The 23,439-nt window shown below is 42.0% G+C and overlaps 1 protein-coding gene across 2 annotated transcripts in view; it reads right to left on the bottom strand.

The window, feature by feature from the left end:
* CDK6 (cyclin dependent kinase 6) overlaps window positions 1-23,439 on the bottom strand; it is a 96,709-nt gene that overhangs the window by 46,622 nt on the left and 26,648 nt on the right. For both annotated transcript variants that reach the window (XM_035128715.2, XM_035128716.2), the window contains exons 3-4: window positions 18,260-18,395; window positions 2,370-2,537 (exon numbers count right to left, since the gene is read on the bottom strand). In XM_035128715.2, coding sequence (XP_034984606.1) covers window positions 2,370-2,537; window positions 18,260-18,395 — 304 coding nt within the window. The remainder of the gene's footprint in view (window positions 1-2,369; window positions 2,538-18,259; window positions 18,396-23,439) is intronic.

Genomic DNA, 23,439 nt, shown 5'->3' with positions numbered 1-23,439 from the left:
AGAATGAGGATGTATCTTGGGAAAGAACTGATACTTCAAGAAATAATTCTTTATCTGGCCTCAACATACTGCACCGCTGTAGGAAATGACAGAGAGTTCACATGTCGACTGATCATAATGATAGCCCAGACAGGGGACTTCCTATAACTTCATTAAGTGCACAGCTCCTAGAACATGAGGTACTCAGTCCTGTATAGAAACATCTGCTAAGTGACTCACAAATTGTTCACTCTCAAGGTGAAGAACAGAAGTGAAGACTCTAAACTCTGGGGAGAAGAGTTTAGGTTAAACATTAGGAAGAGCTTCCTGATGATTTAGATAAGCTCAGCAATGTGAAATCACTTTCTTTGGACAGTTTGGACAGATATCTGCAAGGGAACCATTAGCTGGGAAATGATGATGATTTAGAGCAGGAGGTTGGACTAGATGACCTATTAGGTGCTGCCTAGTGTTTTATTATATCAGTGTTTCCCAAACTTGGGTCTCCAGCTGCTTTTGGACTACAACTCCCATCATCCCTAGCTAGCAAGTGGTCAGGGATGATGGGGATTGTAGTCCCCCCCAAAAGCTGCAGGCCCAAGGTTGGGAAACACTGTACTATACTACGAATGGAGATTGTATGCATCAGATGTGTCAATGTGCAACTAAACCACAGGATCCATGTGGCACACAGGAGTCCTCGTAAGGTTCGGAGCAGTGTCAGCAGTGTAACTATATCATTGTTCCCAAATGCTGTTGGAAGTCTGGATGCAAGTCAGCTGGCTGAGAGAGGTTTGCATGGGTTAAGAGAGATAAGATTCCCAGCTTCCTATCTCTGTACCTTTATCTCTATGCAGAGCACTTTGGCTCTTTGATGACCAGTAAGTCTTAGGTTGCATCCTGTTTACAATTTCCTGCTCTTCCTCACACACTTTCTCTGGACCTTGAGGCAAGCGGTCAGTTTGGATTTGTCTTCTGAGAATAATGGGACAAGCATAGCTTTCTTCATTTCTCCAGCCAGATAGTCAGCTAGGACTACAGAATGCTTTCCTATCAAGAATGTACTTCCTTTAATAAACATAAGCTTTCTTATTTTATACCAAAGCCTTAATCTGAATACCTTTCAACTAAAGGTATGCTCCAAGCAAGGGTTCATTTAACTAAAGTCAACTTCTGCTGCAGCAGACAAACTCCACATGCCAACATATATACCTGGACCTGACATTGTTTATTTAAGAAGCAGTCTGTAGCTATAAGCTAGGGGTATTCTTTATCATTTGCATATAGTGTTAAGGCCACTTCTGTAATAAGATGCTGTCATATGGGATGTCCAGGAAGGAATGCAGCTCCGTGATGAAGCATCTCCTTTGCATGCATGAGGTAAGGCGAGGAGAAACCCCCTGTCTGAAATCCAGGACAGCCACTGCCACTGAGTTAGAAGGGCTAATGGTGTGACTCAGTATAAGGTAGCTTTCATATGTTCCTTTCTGTCTCAGGAGCTGCCCTTTAAGATTACTAGGAAGCTTAAGCTTCAGATCTGCCACAAATTCTCTTGCACTTCCCACATTTTAGAACTGTAAGGTTTGCTTGAGAGGCAGGCGGGGGTTTTTGCTCATGCTTAGAGAGCACAATCTTTTTTAAAAAACTGAAAGTGGGACACATAGTGGACCCTGTTTATATTTTTAAATTCTTGTTTGACTAATATGATGATCCAAATATCACCACAAGACCAAGGAAATAATATCTGATAATCTCACATTTTTCCTACTCCAATGCCATAAACAAATAGCAATTGATTGATGCACAACCAGGTTACATGTAGTCATGTAAACGAGCCCATGACGCTATATTTTATTTTTCTCCCTCTTGTGCACTCTACTCACATCGCCTGCTGAGCAAAGCAGTAACTGCTACATTATCTTTTAAGAAACTTGCAGGCCTCCTTCTAAGCAGTATCAAGATGTGATTCAGAAGGGGAGGGAAAATGCCAACTGTACTATACCTCCTGTGTAATGTGCAGTCGCTGCATATTAAAACAGTTTAATGAAGTAGGAAAAGATGCAAAAGCATAATATTCAGGGAAGTGCACCTTTGTATATCGTCTTGGAATGTCAATCAGGCTTTGATTCTTTGTACACTGGACTTTTCATGAACTTACTTCCACGGAAACAAGTACAGGACTGAGCAGTCAGATTCAGCAATTTGTAGGAATAATTTACCACCCTCTGCAGTAATTGCAATTGCTTTAGATAAAGTTCAACTGTAACACTTCTCAAATAGTAACAGCTATCTTTTGCTTTATTTAGTTGTTCTAAAATAACAACCAAACAACATCTATGCAAAACCAAATCCTGAAATTAGATTTAAAGAAGGAACACGTTGAAACTTACCACAGATGTAAGAGCCATTTGAAAACTGTAGATCCTTGCAAGGCCAAAGTCGGCTAATTTTATCTGCCCATTGCTGGTGACTAGGATGTTTTGCGGTTTCAGATCACGGTGGACCACTCTGTGCGAATGCAGAAAATCAAGCCCTCGTAGGAGTTGAAACATCATGTCCTAGGGGTAAGCAATTGAGAGCTTTGATGAGAAACAAAGTACGTCATTTTTGCACAGCTTAAATATATAGACAGAGCACCCTATATACACTTAGGACGAAGTAAGCCCCATTTAAGGTAGTGAGACTTACTTCCGAGTAAACATGCACATGGTTCTGATAAGTGTACTTATGCCTGTGTACCTAGATACACAAACAGGTATACACACGCTTTAGCCCTCTTAATGCACATTTGCCTGAAGAGGGAACATGGGTAAAGCAGGGCATATACAGTACAGTTATTTGGAGTTCCTCTTGCCTTGCTCCATGTGATTCCTCTGGTCCTTTTGCATGTTTTTTTAAAAATTATTATCATCATCATCACCATCATCATCAATTCTGTTGAGAGCCTCCCAGAGTGGCTGGGGAAACCCAGCCAGATGGGTGGGGTATAAATAATAAATTATTATTATTAAATTATTATTATTATATATTTACAGGAAAATGCTGCAATGGGGAGCCTTGTGTATTCATAGAGGCTTTCCATGGGAATAAAGACCTTGGAAGATCAAGAGTCCCATTCATATGGGAAGCATCTAGATACACAAAGCTTCCTGCTGCAGAAATTTGCTGTAAACACATGAAGTGGCCAGAGGACTCATGCAGCTCCAGGGGCTCCCCCTCCTCTCCTGCAGTCCCACTCTACCTATGTTCCCTCTTTGGGCCTGAAGAGGATTTCTGTCAATAGGTAGAAAATCTGAGCTATCATGAAGAGATGTGTTTATATTAGGTTGGATCCACCCTAAGCTAGCTGCACTTAGGTCGCATTTAAATCAATAGGAATTACATTAGTGAGACTAACTTTTCATATAGGGTGGATTATGTACAAGCTGATAACGTAAGTGTCTATGTTATTAGAATTTGCACAACAAAAATAGGCTATTAACATTTGACAATTAAAAGCATATAGTTAGTAAATAATATATTATTTATACACCATTGTTCTACTCACAAAGCACCCAGAACAGTTTTTTTAACATGAGGAATCATAAAACCAAAAAGATTTATTAAAAACCTGATGCAAATTTCTTGAAAGCAGTGCCTTGAAAAGGTGCCATCTCCTGTATTCACACCTGCAGAGTTCACAAGACTTAAATGCAAGGGTAACAGGGGTGTTTGGCACAGTCACAAGAGCTTTGACCTGCAAGCTCTCAAGGCTTTTGAGCCTCCTTAATCAATTTCACATTCAAAATGCATTATCTAATCCAAGAGTGTAGAACCTGAGGTCTTTCAGATGCTGTTGCAGTAGAACTCCAATCATCCCTGGCCATTGAGCATGCCGGCTGGGGCTGATGGGAGTTGGAGTCCAGCATCTGGAGAGTCACAGGATTCCCACATCTGCTTTAATCCAACATGATAATTTACACACGAGACATTCAATTGCTCAATCGAAGGGTTGAGTTTTGTAGCATTTTTTAAAAAAATGAATCAGATCAGTATAAAGACCAATAAATATTAAAATCTGAACCAAAGCAACAGAGAATATTCACAGATATTTGGTGATCATGCTTACTGCTTCTGTCTTTTGCAAGTTCAATGCATACAAATGGGGGGGGTGCACCTGTTTTGTCACCTGTACCATTCCACAAGTCTCCACCTACAATTCTGCATTTTAGTTTCTTTTCATAACATTAAAAATGTGATGGTTGACAGGTGAAAGACCCTGTGTGAGAGGCAGAGAAAGGAAGATACCCCAGGATAGGAGACTGGGAGAAGAAAGGAAAGCTCCCAGATGAGAGCTTGGAGTGCTAGCTGTACGAGACAAAAGGTTAACTATGCCAAGGTCATTCTGAATAGTAATTTCTACATATTCTATTTCCACACGAATTGTTCTGGGCATGGTGATATAAGCTCACCAATCTCACACAGTGAAAAATTCTTATGAATGCACTTTTGACAGTTGGCAGGGTATGCTAAAGAGCTAGTTCTCAAGCTTTACCCTTGATGCTGTTTCCAGGAAAATATACTGGCCACTCCAAACTGATGAGATAAAAAAAGGAGAACATGGTGACGATCTTACCATGCCAAAATTGAATGTGAGCATCGGGCATGATATGACATACTATCTTCATCCTGCCAGATGACTACCAGGCCATCCCCCAAAATATTTTAGTGAATCTTTCTTAAGCCTGCTGAAAGGAAATTTAGGAATCTCCTATCTACTTATCATTTCCAGAGGTCCTTCTGAATAATAAATGTTTGTTTTAAACCAGCAAATGTGATCATGAGAACTATACATTTATTAAAGCTCCTGAACTAAGTAGTACTGCAAACAGGCACATTTCTAGGGGATGAAATACAGAGTAGTGTGCTTTTATTGGCCGTGCATCTCGAGCTAACCTACTCAGTATTCTGTATCTTGCATTGATATGTCTACTGATTCAGAACTACAGCTCACAGGCTGCACTCCTAAGTACACTTACCTAGGAGTAAGTCACACTGAACTAATGGGACTAGTTCAGAACACATACACATAGGATTGCCGTCAGTCATTGATTTGGCTCTATACAGCCGAAATTAACACCTCAATGAAGGGTTAAAGTATGGCAGATGTTGATAGCAGGCTCTCCTCACCAACAGGAAAGACACATGGCTATGGGGCCCAGATCTGGGTTTCTCTTTCCTAACAGCTGTTTGTGGACAGCAGCTAATTGTATCCACTTGTTTAACCTCAGGGATAATGTCTAGAGGGGACAAAGTGCCACAAGCACACTTTTTTCAACGGTCATTTCCTCTCTGGTGTAACTTGCATGACAGCATGTGACAAGCAGAAATTAATGGTGGCACTGCTGTGCCAATACCTCTTGAATTGCTTTGACAGTGGCTGCAGGCTGCCTGCTTGGCCACCCAGCCAAGACCTCACATGAAACATGGCAAGGGGCCCACATCTCTATTCACTAACAAGACAGCTGGTCAGTGATTAGGAAGCTGAAACAATGCACCAAGGGGGGAGGGAAAAAAACATTTGCAAGCAGCTTCAGATCAGGAGATCAAGTTTACTCAAATAAGAGCATATGAATGTTTCACCACCTCCTTACTCTGCATATTAAGGTTGACTAGGGTGACACAAATTTCGTAAGACAACTCCGGCAGAAATTCAACAAGGCATTTGAATTATGAAAATATCGACTTGTGGACTGATCATAGTTGCAGTATACTTACCCATGTGCAAACATTACAACCTTCTTATATGGAACACCTGGTCTAACTTGCTCAGACCAGAGGTTCTCAAACTCTGCAATCTAAGACCTAGAAGAATCTGCTTAGGGCTGCCCTACTATTATGACAGTTACATTCAAGATAGGTTGTTATGGGTAAGTACACATTTGTGGCCATAACGGTGGGAGGCAGTCCCTTGAGCTTGGGATGAACTTATTTTTTTCAGGGATTAGGTTCCTGGGAAACTGACAAAGGTCATGCAATAAAACAGCTTGTTCTTCACTGTCCCTGAATAAAGTAATATAGAGCTGACTGGGAGAAGTTAAGTAACCACTGTTTCTACAAAACCACACCTACTTCCCATGAGTCCATATTAAAGCCACATGATGGAGGGGTGAAGATTAACCTTTGTCCACAGATGCGTTCTGCAAACTTTTTCCTCCTTGGCACAACACATATCTTCCAATGTATGGATCAGAGGAAGAATTCTCTGTTCTTCCTCTGCCCTTCCCATTACGAGAGGAAAACAGGCGGGCCAGAAAGCAGGAGCAAAGCTAATTCTTTCTGTGGATCCACTCCTTGGAAAGTATGGGGGCAGAAACATCATAATGGGGAAGAGGGAGTTTGCCACATTGGAATACTTTGTGGAGCTCAGTGGAGAACACTTGCTTTTCATGCAGAAGGTTCCAGGTTCAATATCCGGCATCTCTAGGTAGGGCTTAAACATACCTGTCTTAAATCCAGAAGAGCCACTGCCAGTCAGTGTAGAGTTGACAATACTGAGCTAGCTGGACCAATGGTCTGACTTGGTATAAGGCAGTTGACTTTGTATGACGTTGATATATTCACTGTATCAAAAATCTGAGAGAGTTTTCACAGCTCTGCCAATTTCACTAGGAATGCATATGGGATCTTCTGCATGCCGCACCACTGAACTGTGAGACCTCCCCAAGAAATACAGAGGCTAAATTGATCAAGGGTAAGCTTGGTAAGAGGAACAGGAATCCAACTAGCAAGTTTTCTTTGAGTGAGGAGGAAGTTGTGGCAAATATAAACTGCCCTGTGATCTTCAGATGAAGGGCTGTATAGAAATGTATTAAATTTATTAAATAAATAATACATTTCCAGACATAGAGTAAGTGTTAAGGTCATTATACTGTACCAACTTTCAACACAACTTTCAAATTCAGATGAAAAAAGCGCAAAATAATTTGAGCTTGGCCTAGGAACTGATCAATAGAATGAAACCTTAAAAGATGAAAAAAGCAAATTTCCAAACTATATATTATTTTCAAAATAAAATACCACTGTGCCAAAGAAATCTTGATGATGGCAAGCAATTGGGGCTTTCTCCCACTATGAATGAAGCTCATGCAGAATGAATTCAGAGGGTTAATTTAGATATTGCTCAGTTCAGCAAACAACTTTAAACAAACTGAAGTGCCTCTGCTATACCAGGGCCTAAGTAACCTTTCATTTACTCATGCCAATTAAGGGGGGGGGAACCCAACAACAACCCACCAATCAGAGAACCCACCACGCTAAAGTATGCACTGTTACAAAATGCCACTCAATGAATTGGAAGCAAACTGGAAAGCAAATGAGAGAGGCTATGAATCAACATCAAATGAATGCTGCTCTCTTTTGTGCCTTAGATATACTAAACAGTATTATTTACTGTGTGCCCTGCAAACTAGTGAGCAGCTGGGTGTAACACATTTCCATGCCATGTAACCTCTCCTTATGCAGGACCAGAAGAAAAGAGATCTCTCTGCTATGCCGTTCCGGTGGCAAAAGGAAAAGACAAGATGATGACTTTCCAGCTCATTGCACTTTTATAACATTCTCATCAATCACTGTGGGGTGGGTCTTTCTTGTTCTTGCTGGAGAAATGCTCTTGGTTTGCTGTTCACAATGCAGAATGACTTCACTAAATAGCTCATCAGGGTCACCTTCATCAGTTTCGTGTGTGGGGAGGACCCATAAAATTTAAGGCCTCCGGTTTGTTGCATGAGGGTCCACTTACTTCATTTTGACTGCAGGCTTGCGGCTTCAAGTTTTTCTCAAGCTGTCTCTGTGCTGAGAAACCTCACCACAGCTCATATTCAGGGACTATGTGGACCTGTGCTTTTGCAATTGTACTGCCTCACAAGTGGTAAAATTCACCATCCTGAATAATTTTATCTCTCCTCCTTTAAAACAAAAATAAAAATGCAGTTTGCTAGCTCTGAAGAAGGAAAATGTGAACAAGTATAAACTGATGCATGAAGGGGCAAAATAACTTTATTTCACACATAGTTGGTAATCATTTAGGTAAGTCCAATTGATCCGGAATTCATGGGTCCTTTTGGATCCGGAAGACGACAGAATGGTATAGCTGCCAAGTCTCCCGTTTTTCGTGGGAAACCCCTGTATTTTAAACCGTTTCCCGCTGGCAGCCCGGATTGGAAAAAATCCCGTAAATCCCCTGGATTTCCTACCTGCCAGGGAGGCTCCGGACATGCGTATAAGTGACATCCGGTGCCGCTCCGCCCATGCCTGGGCACCGGAAATCGGGCAGAGCGGCACCGGAAGTTGGGTCTACGCATGTCCGGACATGCGTATAAGCGACTTCTGGTGCCACGCTACCCATGTCTGGGCACCGGAAATTGGGCGGTGCCGGCACCGGAAGTTGCTTCTACGCATGTCCAGACATGCATAGAAGTGACTTCCGGTGCCGTGCCGCTGCTGATCCCACATTTTTCAGCAGGAGACTTGGCAGCTATGCAGAATGGGGATGAAACAGGGCACGCTTATGCGCACTCTGTGGGGGCCGGAAACAGAACCCCTGCGTGAAATGGTGGCTTGCTTGTTCATGGGGTCTGAATTGGCAGTGACTGGCCGGGACCAAGACTTAGATTGTAGTGGATAGCTCAATGAAGATGCCAACCCATTGTGCAGCAGCAGTGGATAAAGCAAATTCCATGCTAGGAATCATTATGCAAGAACTGAAAATAAAAAAGGTACTCAAAATGATCAAGGGGATGGAGAAACTTCCCTATTTGGAAAGGTTTCTGCATCTGAGGCTTTTCATTTTAGAGAAAAGGCGAGGAAGAGTCAATATGACTAGAACTCCTGGGCACCCAAAGAATCTTGAAGTTGGAAGAGTTAGGACAGAGGAAAGGAAGCACTTATTCAGGCAGCGCTCAGCTAACGTTGGAACTCGCTCCCACAGGAAGCAGTCATGGCTACCAGCTTGGATGGCTTTGGACAAATTCATGGAGGATAAGTCTATCAACAGCTACTAGCCATGATGGCTGTGCTCTGCCTCTGCATCTGAGACAGTGATGCTTCTGAATGTCAGTGGCTGGAAGTCACAGGGCAGGGGGAAATGTGCTGTTGTGCTCAGGTCCTGCTTGTGGGTTTCCTACAGGCATCTGACTGGCCACTGTGAGAACAAGATGCTGGACTAGATGGGCCACTAGTCTGACCCAGCAGGGTTATTATATTCATTGTCCACTTAGCTCAGTACTGCCTACAATAACTGGCAGTGGCGCTCCAGGATTTCATGCAGCAGACTTTCCCAGCCAGAGGTTGAACCTGGAAACTTTTGAATGCAAAGCAGATGCTCTACTACTGACCGACAGTCTTTCCATTAACTTAAAAGTAGAAGCACAAGTATTGACGTGGGTAAGGACAAAGCAAACGCATGATAGGAAAGCGGGTTAGCCAATGATGAAATACTAAAAATACAATTGCCACCTGTTCTCATGAACTAACAATTTCTTTCTGACTGTTCAGATATTTTTTGGATGCCCCCAGAAAGTGACTGTGGGTTTGCTTTTGTTACAACCTTCCCAGGAAATACGCTACCCTTTGCAGTTTTGGTTTATTGCAGCCAACAGGACGTCTTTGCTTTTCTAGAGGTACATTATGGCCTCAAATCAGTAAAAGTTCCATGATTGTACAGAAAAAAATGAGTCCAGTTTGCAAAATACATGCAATTCACCACTGCAGGCCAAAATTGGCACTGCTTCGCCTGGAGAACTTTGGATCATAATCCAAAAATGTAATTTACTGCTTTGTGTGCTTTGGAAGGGATTACTACAACACAGCTGTAGTAATCACCCAGCCCACTGTGAATGCGACAATATGAGTGGGCTGGTTTTGGAGATAGGAGAGGTCTGAGTCTTGCCTTTTTGGCCCTGCCCTCTGCCCCTGATCTCCTCTGCTGCCTTGCAAGCTCATACCAACAGATTTGAGAACTTTGGAACCAGAACTTACACATGAATTGAGCTGCACTGGCCATTGTGGATTAATGCATAAATGCCTTGCACAGCAGTTTCAGAGCTTTGGAAATCAGCCCAGCCAAACCATCTTCCTCCAGGCTAATACTCTGCACTATATATGTGTGTTGAGGACTATATCCAATAACATGTCTGATTTGGAGCTGGTTGTCTGCATAACTAAGCTACTCAGGAATAGCCTTTCCCAAGGGAATTCTCAGGGCATTGTGCTCCCTGAAGCTTTCTCAGGCTGCAAGATAAACTGGAAGATGCGCAAGTCCACCCTGGCTGATTAACAAATTTGAGAAGATGGCATACAGCAAGTTGCTCTCCACCTGCCTCATGAGACTCAGGCGGAGATGGAGGATTACACGTTTACAGGTCAAGTTTGGAACATTTGTGCATCCAAACTTTGGGACCTCTAGCTCAACTGGCCTGAACTCCTTTCCAGTCCTATGCCTTGAGGTTTCTTTTAATGGAGATGCTGAGCTTGGACCTGGGGCACCTTGCATGTAAATCATTGTTCTCTTTCTTTCCAATTGTTAGGTACTGAGTGCTGATACTTATGTAACCAAAATGGCACCACCTATGACCAGACACTGAAGATCCAGCTCTGAGGGCTTTCTGGTTTCCTCAATGTGAAAAGTGAGGTTACAGGGAACCAGGCAGAGGGCCTTCTCTGTAGTCGCGCCTGCCCTGTGGAACGCCCTACTGTCAGATGTCAAGGAAATAAACAACTATCTGACTTTTAGAAGACATCTAAAGGCAGCCCTGTCTAGGGGAGTTTTTAATGTTGGATGCTTTGTTGTGATAGATGTTTTCATTTGCTGGAAGCTGCCCAGAGTGGTTGGGGTAACCCAGTACAGACTTGCAGGAACCCCAAGTTTTGCAGAAGTACAACGAATCCTCTTTTTAAAAAAGAAAAGAAACCAAACCCAAAAGAGGCCAATGGAGACTGATCATGCTTAGTGGTCATGGAATGCTGGATGTGTGTAAAAAACAGAGCAGAGGAGGAACACCCACCTTTTAACTAAGTTTCAAGGTTCAAAAGATTCTCAAATAATGTTGTGCTTTAGATTTCCCTGATCAACTATAACCTATGACCCAATTCATATCTTGACATCACTGGTAGAGAGCCAAAGCAGTGTGACTCCACCTATACCACCTTAGTAATGTATAAAGTGTGTCATGTGGACAGGGGCCACGCCCCTGAAGGCCAGCAAAACTGGTGTGGGGATTATTCATGTGCCTAGCCCTATCACCATGACCCACTTCCACTAGCTCTTTTCACACTACAGCCCTGCTACGTTGTTTTCACATTAGCCCTACACCATGGAAGACCTGTGCAGAAGGCCCCAGTGTTACCAGGGCAGCATGAGAGCAGCCGTGCCTCAGATGGTAATATATGAACAGGGTCTTACTGTGTTTGTACTGCTTTTGATGTTCTTGCCCTTGTTCCTCATTGACAATTCCGATCTTCCTTGCAAATATCTTCCCTTCAGTGCTGACGGAAAGCCCCCTTGGCCACAACTATGTGATTTCTGTTCCTTGCACAGCACCTTGCAGAATCTTGGTATCAAATCAATCTTTAACACCCTTGCAAAAGTATGAGTTCAAATGTGGATGTGGCATTGCTGGCTGCAAAGCTGCCTCTGTATTTGCTGCTCCACTTTGGCTGAAACTGCACCACTATGCCGTCAAGTCTGCTATGTACCTTCCTTGATATGTGGGGAAGGAAGAGGAACTTAAAAGAATCCCATCCTCCTGGTGCCAGGGCATTGGTTTTAATCATGGTGGTAACTCAGCAAAGAACACCCGAAGATAATAAAACACATATTTAGAGATGGTTTGACTTCCCACAAGTCTTTTTTTTCTTTCAACATCTCCTCTGTTTTAGTCTGTGTTGCTTCTCATTGAATGACAGGCCTGTGTAAGTCATACTTCAGTAATCTGAAGCATATGCCTTGTAGCTCACTGTTGTTTTTCTTATAGTTTCAGAATTAGTCTTTCCAATTTAAAATACATGAAAGACATCTGTATGCTCTTTCATTAAACTCCTTTTTATATTTATAACATCCTATGCATTCTTTTGGAATGTTTTCTATTGAACTGTGAAGTCCAGGCTTGGGCGGCAGCTATTTCCTTTGTATCACAGAAGGAGGAATGCTATTAGAATAGATCTCCATCTCTCTCTTACACACACACACAACACAATATATTCTTTGCTTATCCAAATAGGGATGTATTGGGTTAATTTCAAACGAAATAATATTTTATGTGGATTCATACATCAGCCCACACACCCTCTCATTCCAACAGCTCTCTGACCCCCACATACCTCCCTCCTGCAATAAAAATGGATGGAAAACTCATCGAAATCTCCATTAATGGCTGTAACATAACATTCTGAAGCCTTTTGAGATTTCTAAATTGCAGCTGCACAGCAGAACTGTCCTACTGCAAAACAAATGGTATGTATTTTGTCTGCCGAATTTACTGCACCAAGTATGCTGAGATGGATTACATATAGCATCAGCTATGTTGGTCAAAATGGCATTCAGTGCTAGTCAAAATGTAAATCTAGGGCACATTACAGGTGAAAAGGAATAAGAGCAAATTTTCAGGAGTAAGTGAAATAAAATACTTGGAACATATTAACAATATTCTTGATTCTATGCATTTATGCAAGCATAATATCAAAATGTCCATTTAACACCAATCCAATATCTTTTTTGGGTGTGTGTGTTACAGTGCTAACAAAGCTAAGCATTTTTGTGCTGCTTACAGTGGGGGCACTGCGTTTCTGATGCAATTTAACTAAGGCAAAGTTGACATGCCGTTTGGCTGTATTGAAATCTCAGCTCAATACATGTTGGCCTGGATTGCACATACAGGCACACAAACACTCCACTTGTGTGCATTCCACTTGTGTGCAACAACATTTACGTGTGCTGCTGCCAAATGCATAATTTTTTTTTGAACCAGGAAATGGTGCCAAGAGAGCCACGAAAAGAGCAAGAGAGAACTGGAGGGAAACAGCTTGCGTGGCTGCTCCAAGTGTCTTGCCATCCCCACTCACTCATCCTCCTTGGCTTTTCTTCTTCTTGCCAATATGGAGAGCAGGGGAGGGGGGCTCCATGCCCATTCTTCCCTCACTTGTGGCCGTTTTGTTCCTCTTCCTTGCCACCCCACAAGCACGCAGCCACGTTATTTCTTGGGGATGGGGGAGAAACTAGATAAAGGGAACTGTCTCCAGAAACTTCCAAGACTAACAGGGAGAGCACCAAGAGGCTCCACAGTGGTGATAGGCACTGGGAGCCACTGACCCACCATTCAACTTTCTGATCACTGGAGGCAGGCAGGTGCACATGTGCAAGGATGCATCACCAGCCGGGGAATGCAAGTGGGATGGGTGGGATCTGCCGAGAGAGAAACGCTTCCTAGCCGCTCTCAACAGTGCCCTTCCCACTTTATGCGATTTTCCATATATGCACAGAGCCTGAGAACGTAACGTCTGTGTAAGTAGGGAGATGCCTTTAATGCTAAACAATGATTTAGCATTATGTGCAGAAGCCTGTATGAGACTGAGCAAAGCCTCTTCCTTCCACAATATTCAGTTTCACTTTCGTCATGTATAAATCAGGAATCGCAGTTTACAATAAACTCCATTTAGTTGCAAAACAACCCAACTTCAAATCATGGGTTATGAAGCTGGCATGCTTAACAAACCAGAGTTTATTTTAAATCACAATGATCTTGATCCATTGTCACTACCCCCCCCCCAAAAAAAAAAAACCCTAACAGCAGATCAGTACTGTATCTCCAGAAAAATCATTTGATTCTACAGTCCTGAGAGTAAAGCACTTTAGAGGGTAGATGTGACAAGTGCACGTTTGATTAAAAATCCCTGCCCCTGAAATATTCATAGAATCATAGACATCTAGTCCAACCCCCTGCAATGTAATAGTATTATGACAAGAAAGACTCTGTGTGTAGTCTGGAGAGCTGGCCCTATCATTAGGCAGAATGAAGAAGCTATCTCAGATGACAGGTGTTGGGACGGGAAGTGGCAGTAAGGTGTGCAGAGCGGTGTGGTTTCCCTAAATTGGCTCACGGCCCTCAGAGGCAGTATGAATATTGTCCTATTGACAGTGTTGCCAGTGTTAATGTCAGAACTGTCAGCCAGTCTGGTTGCCTTCTGTACACTGCATGTGGAATTAGGGAGGGATTCTATCTTGTCCTTTGACATAGGGAGCAAAAAACCTTTGGATGCCTCTGGTACGGAGTTTAAATATATAGGGGAAGCATTCAGGTATTTAACCTCTGACCTTCCTCCTGCCTTCTGGAGTAATGCAATTCCAGGAGGGCTATACTATATGCTCCCCTCGTCCAAATGTGTGGGTATCTCTTAGATTCTTTACTGATCCACTTTACTGAAGTGAAAATAATCTTATCAGGTAAGTATCTAAAGGATTAAGCACCCAAACAGTGCATCTCTGTTATTTCACTCATGTCTTCATTCATAATTTTCTGTTTGCTGGCAACAACACTAACTTTCCCATAATGTGTGCTTTGTTTGAGTTTATTTTAAAAATGGGGAAAATTCTCAAAATAAAGGCAGTTCTATGTATACTGGATTGAAACCTGAGGAACCAGAAACTGAACTGACACGCTGGTTATCAGAAACGGTGATGAAGAGAGAGGGAAAAGTTGTGTAAATGTGTACAAATGTAGGAAGAAACAAAGTGGAGAATCTCTGTTCTGTATATGTGGTTCTTTGGTGTTGTCATCTTCAAAGAGTGAGCACCAAAGTTAAGCACCTCCACATCTGTCTGATTTCAATAGGGGAGTAAAGTATATTCTTTACTTAACTGTTTATATACTGAGGGGAGGGGCAATGATGAAATTCATAACTGGAAAATATGTTTGCTTGGGTTTTCTTAGTCTCTTCCCAATAGCCCCCAAAAGAGCTTGCATGGATTTGAAAAGAAACAATAACTGTCCCAGGATATTGCTATTCTTTTTGTAAGTGCAACGATTTCATTTTTCTCACATATGGAAATCGCATTATTCCTGACTGATCATTAAAGGTTTTTGCGAAGACACAAAAAATGAGTTACATAATATGGTATCCTTGATTTCAGAATCCTATAGCTCCTTACTAATCTGCAAATAGCTATCACAGGTCCTTAATGATGTATTGTGCTTGATTCTGAAATTTTGATTTGACAAACCTACGGAAAATAAGTGGAGATTTCCCATGCACCCCCTGCAGACAGGAGGTGAAAGGTATTTTCAAATTACCATATGATCGCTACAACTATGTGGGTTAAATTATGCAAGGCTGTTTGGTGCAGGCTCTTATCTTGGAGAAGGTTGGTGACAATTTGATCTCATTAACTTAAGTAAAATTCACTTCCAATTAAGCCTATAAGTAGGCTCATGATTTTAAAATTCTGGGGTTGCCCCGCTTTTGTTTATTTCACTGTTATTTATATATACATGTCCTGGAGTTTTTCACCTTGTGCGTTGTGCCAATACTCAAATATGATCAACTGATTATGAGCATCAGTGACAGATGGCAAATGGCTCTTGCCTCAACACTGAAAACTGACATTCTCAGAGAAGCCAGATCTTCACAGTAATTGATTCTTTGTCATGCAATGATGTCATGCGTTGCCTGTTTTATGGACAGAAGGGAAAATGCAAAGCATACAGAATGGGCAACAGACGCGCAGTCCATTCCACTTAGACTGTGCAAACCTCAAAATGGACAGCTGCCGAAATGGGGTAAAATATGGCAAGCATTCTTTAGAGCTGGCAATAACTAGCAGCCTGGCCCCATGCCCTATTGCACAGTTATAGTGGAGCACAGGATCCACCACTGAGTGTATCATTAAAGATAGCACCTATTGTTCAAACGGCATGCTGGCTTTACTTTTTTATAGAAGATGTATATGTAATGGCCATATCTAGTGGATTTGTTTCTAGATACAATTCAAGGTCCTGGGCTTTGACTTATGAAGTTCTAAGTAACCTATAATCAGTGTCTGAAGGATGTCCTCTTCTATATGAACATGCCAATTCTTTAAGATCTCAAGTCCTACCCTGGACATTCCTATCTTCAGAGGCTGAGTTGTACCTGGGGCAGGGCATTTTTAGTAGTGGCACCCCCTCTTTTGGAGAGCCCCCCTGAAGAAATATTTGCCTAGTGACTACTTTTTATCATTTAGACATTGGGTGAAGCCTGTTTATTCTCTCAAGCTTTTGGTTAAGGAAATGATAATTTGTTGCTGGCAGCTCTTGTATATTCATAGTTTTAGTGTATTTCTTATATTAACTGCAAGCTACCATGAGCATTTTGCAGAAAGGAAAGATCAAAATAATTAAAATATATGAATCAATTTTTAAAAACATGCCTGCCCAAGTGATAGCATCAAGCCTTTATACCCAGCCAGATGGGTGGGGTATAAATAATATAATAAATTTAAGGTATTATTACTATCTGCCTCTTATACTGGACAAAACTGGACAGGCTCTTTCTGCCTTCCAGCTATCTAATAGACTATCAAAAACACATAAACACGAGTCATAGGATACATGATAGTGGAATGCACTAAAATACAGTATAGGAATATTCTGAATAGCAAATAAATAACAAAATCATATAAATATATGAAGCTGTTTGACGTGGAGTCAGACCATTGCTCCATATAGTTGATTACTGGGTACAATAGGATTAGCTAACATTGTACTCTCTGGATATCGCTGAACTACAATTCCTATCATCCTCTGCAACCATGACCAAATATCTGGTATGGCGAAAGATGTGCACACCAACAACAGTTGAAAGATAGCACTTTGGCTACCCCAATCAACTGGCAGCTCTTTCCCTGCTCTTTCGGGACCTACCTGAGATGCCATTGGGCTTCTGGCTACAAAACATGAGCTCTACTGCCGAGCTGTGGTACTTGACTAGAGGCTGATAAAAAATGTTTTTGTTTTGCTTTTTGTATTTTTCTTATTTTGTTAGTGCTTTTCTTTTTTATATGGATTTGGGCAGTTATATAATAACTAGTATCTTGAAGCCCGTTAAAATAACGGGTGCTAGAGCAGAACTGTTGCTCTAGCAACCTCGGGGACATTCGTAGAGGCATCTTTGGGGCCTGATCCGGAGGCTAGGGGTTTCCCCGCTGCCCCGATTCTGGTGCTCACGATCCCCGCATCACACGCCACCCAAAGCCTCTTCCTCTTTGCGACGCATTGGCTCCCTCCCTTCCCCGTCAGTGCAGAAGCTCCGCCTCGGGAGCCCAAATGCCAAGGCCGCTCCTCCCTTCCCACGTGTGCTGCCGGCGGAAGGGAAGAAGCACCTGCGCGCCAGAGTAGAATGGAAGCGCGGCCGGGGGCCCATGTAGTAGTGGCGCCGCTGCTTATGGAGTGCGCCTGTTTGTGGAGCTCCCGCCCCTGCGGTAAACCCCGTTTAGAACCAGCCAATGGCGAATAGCGGGAGGAGCGTAAGGGGGGAGGAAAAGAAAGCAGCCTCCTCCTCCTCGCACTTTACCGCAAGCGCAGTGAGGCGCTGTCCGGCCGGGAGCGGCGGTTGGCGACCGCAGGGAAACGGGAGGCCGGGGGAGGGAGTGCGCATGTGTGTGCGCCCAGTCTCTGTGTCCAGTCCCTGTGTCCGTGGGGCACATGCGCCGTAGCGCAAACCCAGGGACACAGGGACTGGATGCAGAGACACTTGGACTTTATTATATAGGATAATTGAATGTTTTATAAATGTATTTTTTGAAAATCTTCAATAAATATATTTTAAAAAAATAAATAAATACAGAGGCCCAGTTCAGATGTGAACCATGGTTTGTTGGTACAAGCACAAGCAATGGGAAGCCTCAGGCTCATAAACACTTTTCTCCCCTTTCCCCATATGTACCCAGCCTTTAGATACAAGGGGGATGACTAGAAGCTTCTGATTCTGATTTACAACAAACTGTAGTTTGTTATTTTAGCTGAACACTGCAAATGGTTTATTCAAACCATTTGTTCTCAACCCAGGAGCTGAAACTATGATGAAGAGCATTTTTTATAATTAATTATAAATTATTTTAAAAACAACCAATGCCTCTGAATCCGAGACAGAGGTAATTTAATCTCCTCTAAATCAGATAGAAGTCTTCCTGAAAACGCTTCCGCTGTATGTTTGTCTTTAGCATATTATTCCATAAAATTATGTACAAACCTCCCCTACCCTTCTTTGATACCTTTATAGTTTCGCTAGGCACACCAGGCTCTGGAACTTTATTCAAATAAGTTGTCAAGTCTTGATCAACATGTTCAAACACCAGTGTTAGTTTCGTCTCTCTGTCTGTTCGGGATGCTGTGCATACATCGAACAACCTAAGAAAGGAGAAAAACACATAAATGCTAATTAAATGGGTGGAAACCAGCAAAAGAGCAGTGTTAGAAACTGAGATATGAAAGCTAGGATCTAAATGGCACCTTAAACCTAGATTATGGGCACACTAAGCATTTTTTTTATAATACAAAGCTGAAAATGAAAGAACTGCAGCTAAAATATTATGTTCATTTTTCACATTGTCTTGTCCTTCCCCTGCCCACCCCCTAATATTCTTAAGAGGGTCTCTTCTCCAATCTTCGGTGCAGCTGGAAGTAGGAATGCAGAAAAAGGTCCTCCCATCATTCAACTCTGCAGTTTTAATATGAAATATTAGCCACAGTACTGCGCCCAGAGCTCTGAAGCTGCTCACACTAATGATATTCCCTGTCACAAAATGAGCCTAGAACAATGGGAGTTTCAAACACGGCAAAGGAGTCCTTTGAAATAACTTTCATTTATTATGAAACACGACATGCAGAAAGATCCTGCTGAATGTGGGAATCAAACACACAGATATCTAGCAAGAGGTATTCTGAGATATACGGCCACTGATTCTGGAAGCAGAATCTTCTTCTTTGGTGGTCACTCGTAGCCGAGTAAGATTGTCTTCCATCAACACGGTCTTAACAGTGAGTCTGTAAGTGACTGTGGAGGCCAATTCTGGATCTACATGTCCTTCCACAGTGGGGACATAGGTTTCCGGACAGGAGTTGATCATGGTGAGGGTTTGCCAAATGTGCCTTCCTCTTAGCTCATTTCTTCCTTTCGTCCTGAGTTTGAGCATCTTTGAAGTCCACAATACCTTTGGTAAAGGCTGTTCTTTAATTGGAGCACTTTTGGATAAGTGCTTCCCAATTGTTGGTGTTCCATTTTTTTAGATTTGCCTTGAAAGTCTTTAAACCTCTTTTGTTGACCACCTGCATTATGCTTTCCATTTTTAAGTTCAGAATAGAGTAGTTGCTTTGGAAGACGATAATCAGGCAAGTTCCCCGGTATTCCCAAGTTATATGTAATTTTTTTCGGAGACACCATTGCTGGACTCTTTCAAGGAGTTGAAGATGGTGTTTATAAGTGGTTTATGTTTCACAAGCATACAGTAAGCTTGGTAGTACAAAACTTTGTAAACAAGCATTTTAGTTTCCCTGCGAATATTCTGGTCCTCAAACATTCTGCACTTCAATTGGGAGAAAGCCGCACTCGCAGAGCTCAGGCGATGCTGGATTTCAGCATCAATGTTGGCCGTTGTGGAAAGATAACTGCCCAGGTAGGAGAAGTGATTGCCACTTTCCAACGTTACTACATTGAGTTGGATTTGTGGCGCTGCAGAGGGGTTGTTTTGTGTTTGTTGGTGCAGCATTTTGGTGTTTTGGATGTTGAGTGATAGGCCAAGCTTTTCGTAAGCATCTGTGAAAGCTTACACAGGTCATCTCCTGGAGATCATCCTCTGAGTGTGCACACACACTACATTGTCATCAGCATACTGAAGCTGTATGATGGAAGTTATGGTAACCTTACTCTTTGCTCTCAGCCTACTCAGATTAAAGAGCTTTCCATCTGTTCGATATATGATTTCTACTCTGGTGTGAAGTTTCCCTTTGAAAAGTGTAGGATCATGGCAATGAAAATAATGGAGTTGGACGAATACAGCCATTTCGACTAGCAGCCACTGAGTCTTATCCTCCCTGAATTTGTTTAATCCCCTTTTAACCCCATCCAAGGCAACAGCCATCACTACATATTGTAGGAGACAATTACGGTACACAGTTTAACTGTCTGCTATGTAAAGAAGTACTTTTGTGTGTTCTGAATCTTCCAATATTCAGTTTCATTGGATGACCCCACATAATAGTATTATAAGAGGAGAAAAATTTATATCCATCCACTTTATCCACATCATGTCCCACTTTACTAATTTCTCCTCCCATTCAAATATTGTAGGTTTTCCTCATAGGGGATTTGTTGTTCCACGTCCTTGCACTTTGCTTGCTCTTCTCTGTACAGCTATTGGTATGTTCAAAGGGGAAGGGAGGTGTATCAAGCAGTTTGCCCCCATCATCACCCTTTCCAAGAAACATAAACTATGGAGAAAGGGAAGATCCAGTGAAAGTAGTAAATTACTTTTCCAAACTCGGTACATACTACACAGCTGAATCTGCCCTAGACATGCACTCTTTCTAGGCTCCACTTTCAACTGCTTCCTACCAACTTTAATTTCTCTCTTGAAGATACCATCTGCCCCTTCTAAGTAAGTTGTGTATTCTATAATACCAGACAGGTCACAATGCAGTTAAGAAAAATATAGTTAAGAAAAATGCTTTGCCTTTGTCTAGAACTTTTTTCATCTTCAGATATCAAAGGAAGTTTGCAAATTGGGTAAGCATTAATATCCCAAAGAACAAAGAGCAGAACCAACCTGTAAGTGGAAGCACAGTAATCTTTCAGTTAAGATTCTGATCTGCCATTTCAGAGATTACCTGGGCTAAGCAGAGAAGCCCCAATTAACCCAGAGCTGAATGGGGCTTGCACTAGCTTACAAGCTTCAGCCAAATTCATTTTCAAGTTAAAGGAAAATTAGCAAATCCAGTGAGAGATACTAGTCTTCAGAGAAGCTAACTCAGGTAACTTGATGAATGACAGGAACATAGTTGCATTACATATATTTAAAAAGTACAGAAAAAGAACTGGTATAGAATAATGGTTTGTAATTATGCTGGGTTTGTCCGTGTGTCTGTCTAGATGTAGCAGTAGCTAGATTACCTGTGAATGTAGCTGCTCACACAAAATGCCTACTAGTGAATTCACTGTAGTTTTGGAGGAGGGGACTCGTGGAATTATGATGGAGGAGAAACAATCCATGCATGAACTCTCCCTTCCAGCATGATACTGTTTATATGACTCAGTGACCATTAAAGGTAAAAGGACCCCTGACCGGTAGGTCCAGTCATGGACGACTCTGGGGTTGCGGCACTCATCTCACTTTATTGGCTGAGGGAGTTGGCGTACAGCTTCCGGGCCATGTGGCCACCAGCATGACTAAGCCGCTTCTGGCGAACCACAGCAGCGCACGGAAACGCCGTTTACCTTCCCACCGGAGCAGTACCTATTTATCTATTTACACTTTGACATGCTTTCGAACTGCTAGGTGGGCAGGAGCTGGGACCGAGCAATGAGAGCTCACCCCAACATGGGGATTCAAACCGCTGACCTTCTGATCGGCAAGCCCTAGGCTCTGTACATCTATACAAATTCTAAGTGGCCTAAAACAGTTTAAAATCTTGTGTTCCTTGCCTGTAGTATAAATATGCCAATGTAAGTTATTTCTTTATCAGTCTTTCATGCAACAAAAACCTTCCTCAGACACAAGGACAGGTTCCAGTTGTGTCCTTGTGGCGGTGTTTTCCTACATAGGTAAAACCGCCCGTTTTCAAGGATCAAAATAAGAACAGGCAAATTATGGAGGAAAAAAAGGACTTTGAGTCATGATGGCTATGTGCAATGTCTGGTATCAGAGGCAGTATGTCTCTGAACACTATTTGCTGGGGTTCGTGAGCAAGAGGCTCTGTGCTCATGCCTTTTGTCTGATCCTGCATAGATCTTCTTAGATTCAATTAGGTAAGGAACATGGATGGAGTGCCTTTGCATAGCAGGACCACTGTGTGCTGAAGCCACTAGTTAAATTTAAATTTCCTGATATTTGACAGGGGTTAATAATTTGCAATATATTTATATAAATCATCTATCACAGTAAACAAACATAGAGGAGCCAGGCAGGTATGAGATCCGAACATAAACACTGGAAAATATTTCCAACTGTATGTTTCTGTTAAACAACATTTACTTAATTTTTAAACACCTTTTTTGCCAAGTATTTAATACATTGGCAAAGCTACACTTTCACCTAATGCAGTATTTTTAAAAAGATTCCACTGTGTAGAATGTGAACACCATCAATATTCTGCACATTTCTTCTAGAGGTCAATCAAATGCTTACGGCTGCCAGATCCCTTGGCTGTAAAGGATTTTACACCTCTGGCTTCTGACTGTATATTGCTAGTGATTTTGGGGTTGGTGGCATTGTTACTGTTTTCATTCATTTATTTTTGTTGTGCATTCTGTTTAATCACATAATGTTGTCATGATGAACTATCTTGGGAAATACATAACTGGAAAAGTGGTATAAGTTTAATAAGTAACATTAAACTACAATATGTTTTAACATCTTGCCCAAGTTACTTGGCTTGATATTATTATTCTACCCATGTGCATGGCAAGCAAGTGGAGGATGATTTGTTCTGGCCAAGTTTCTGTGGCTGGGTTCTTTTAGTGACTGATCAACCTCCCTGTCAAACTGAGTATTTTGAGTACTCACTGCAGAATTTGAGTGCGTAGGACAGGCTAAAAATCCAAGGGCACAATCCACCAGAAGAGCACTGCTAGGGAAAGGACTTCAATGAGATTTGCATTACATAATTCCCCGGTATATTTGTATCACATAGCAAACAAATATGGAGCAGAACTCAAGAGTTGTTCCAAAGCTTACTTGAAATCCAAATATCTATTTTACTTTCTGGAAAGTGTGAGGAGGGACTTTTAATTTATTTGTTTTGTTACATTTTAAATCCATGCTATACACAATTCATCAATAAATAATGGGCCACTTTCCCCAAAGTCTCAGAGAAATAAATGTTTTTCACTGTCCATGGAAAGAATGTGATTGGGGGCAGGTGGCAGCAGCCACAATTCAGTGGGGAGGGAATTCATGACTGGGATTCCAAAACTGCCCTGGTCCTGGAGAAAGTCACCACCAGACAGGTCATGCTACCAGGTTGCGGAATGATGGCAACCGCAATTTGTTCATAAATCATATGAGACACTTTGAAAGCACAAATATTATACATATCAATAATTATGCAAGGGCCTTTCATTATATCAAGCAATTGGTATCCAGGGATTTTTGACAACAACAACAACAACAACAACTACTACTACTACTACTACTACTACTACTACTATTTATATGCAGCCCAGCTGACTACTACTACT

This window comes from Zootoca vivipara, chromosome 12 (genome assembly GCF_963506605.1).
Source record: "Zootoca vivipara chromosome 12, rZooViv1.1, whole genome shotgun sequence".
NCBI classification, from domain to species: domain Eukaryota; kingdom Metazoa; phylum Chordata; class Lepidosauria; order Squamata; family Lacertidae; genus Zootoca; species Zootoca vivipara.
The sequence above is the reverse complement of the archived record's forward strand: the minus strand, read 5'-3'. Positions and strand labels throughout refer to the sequence as shown.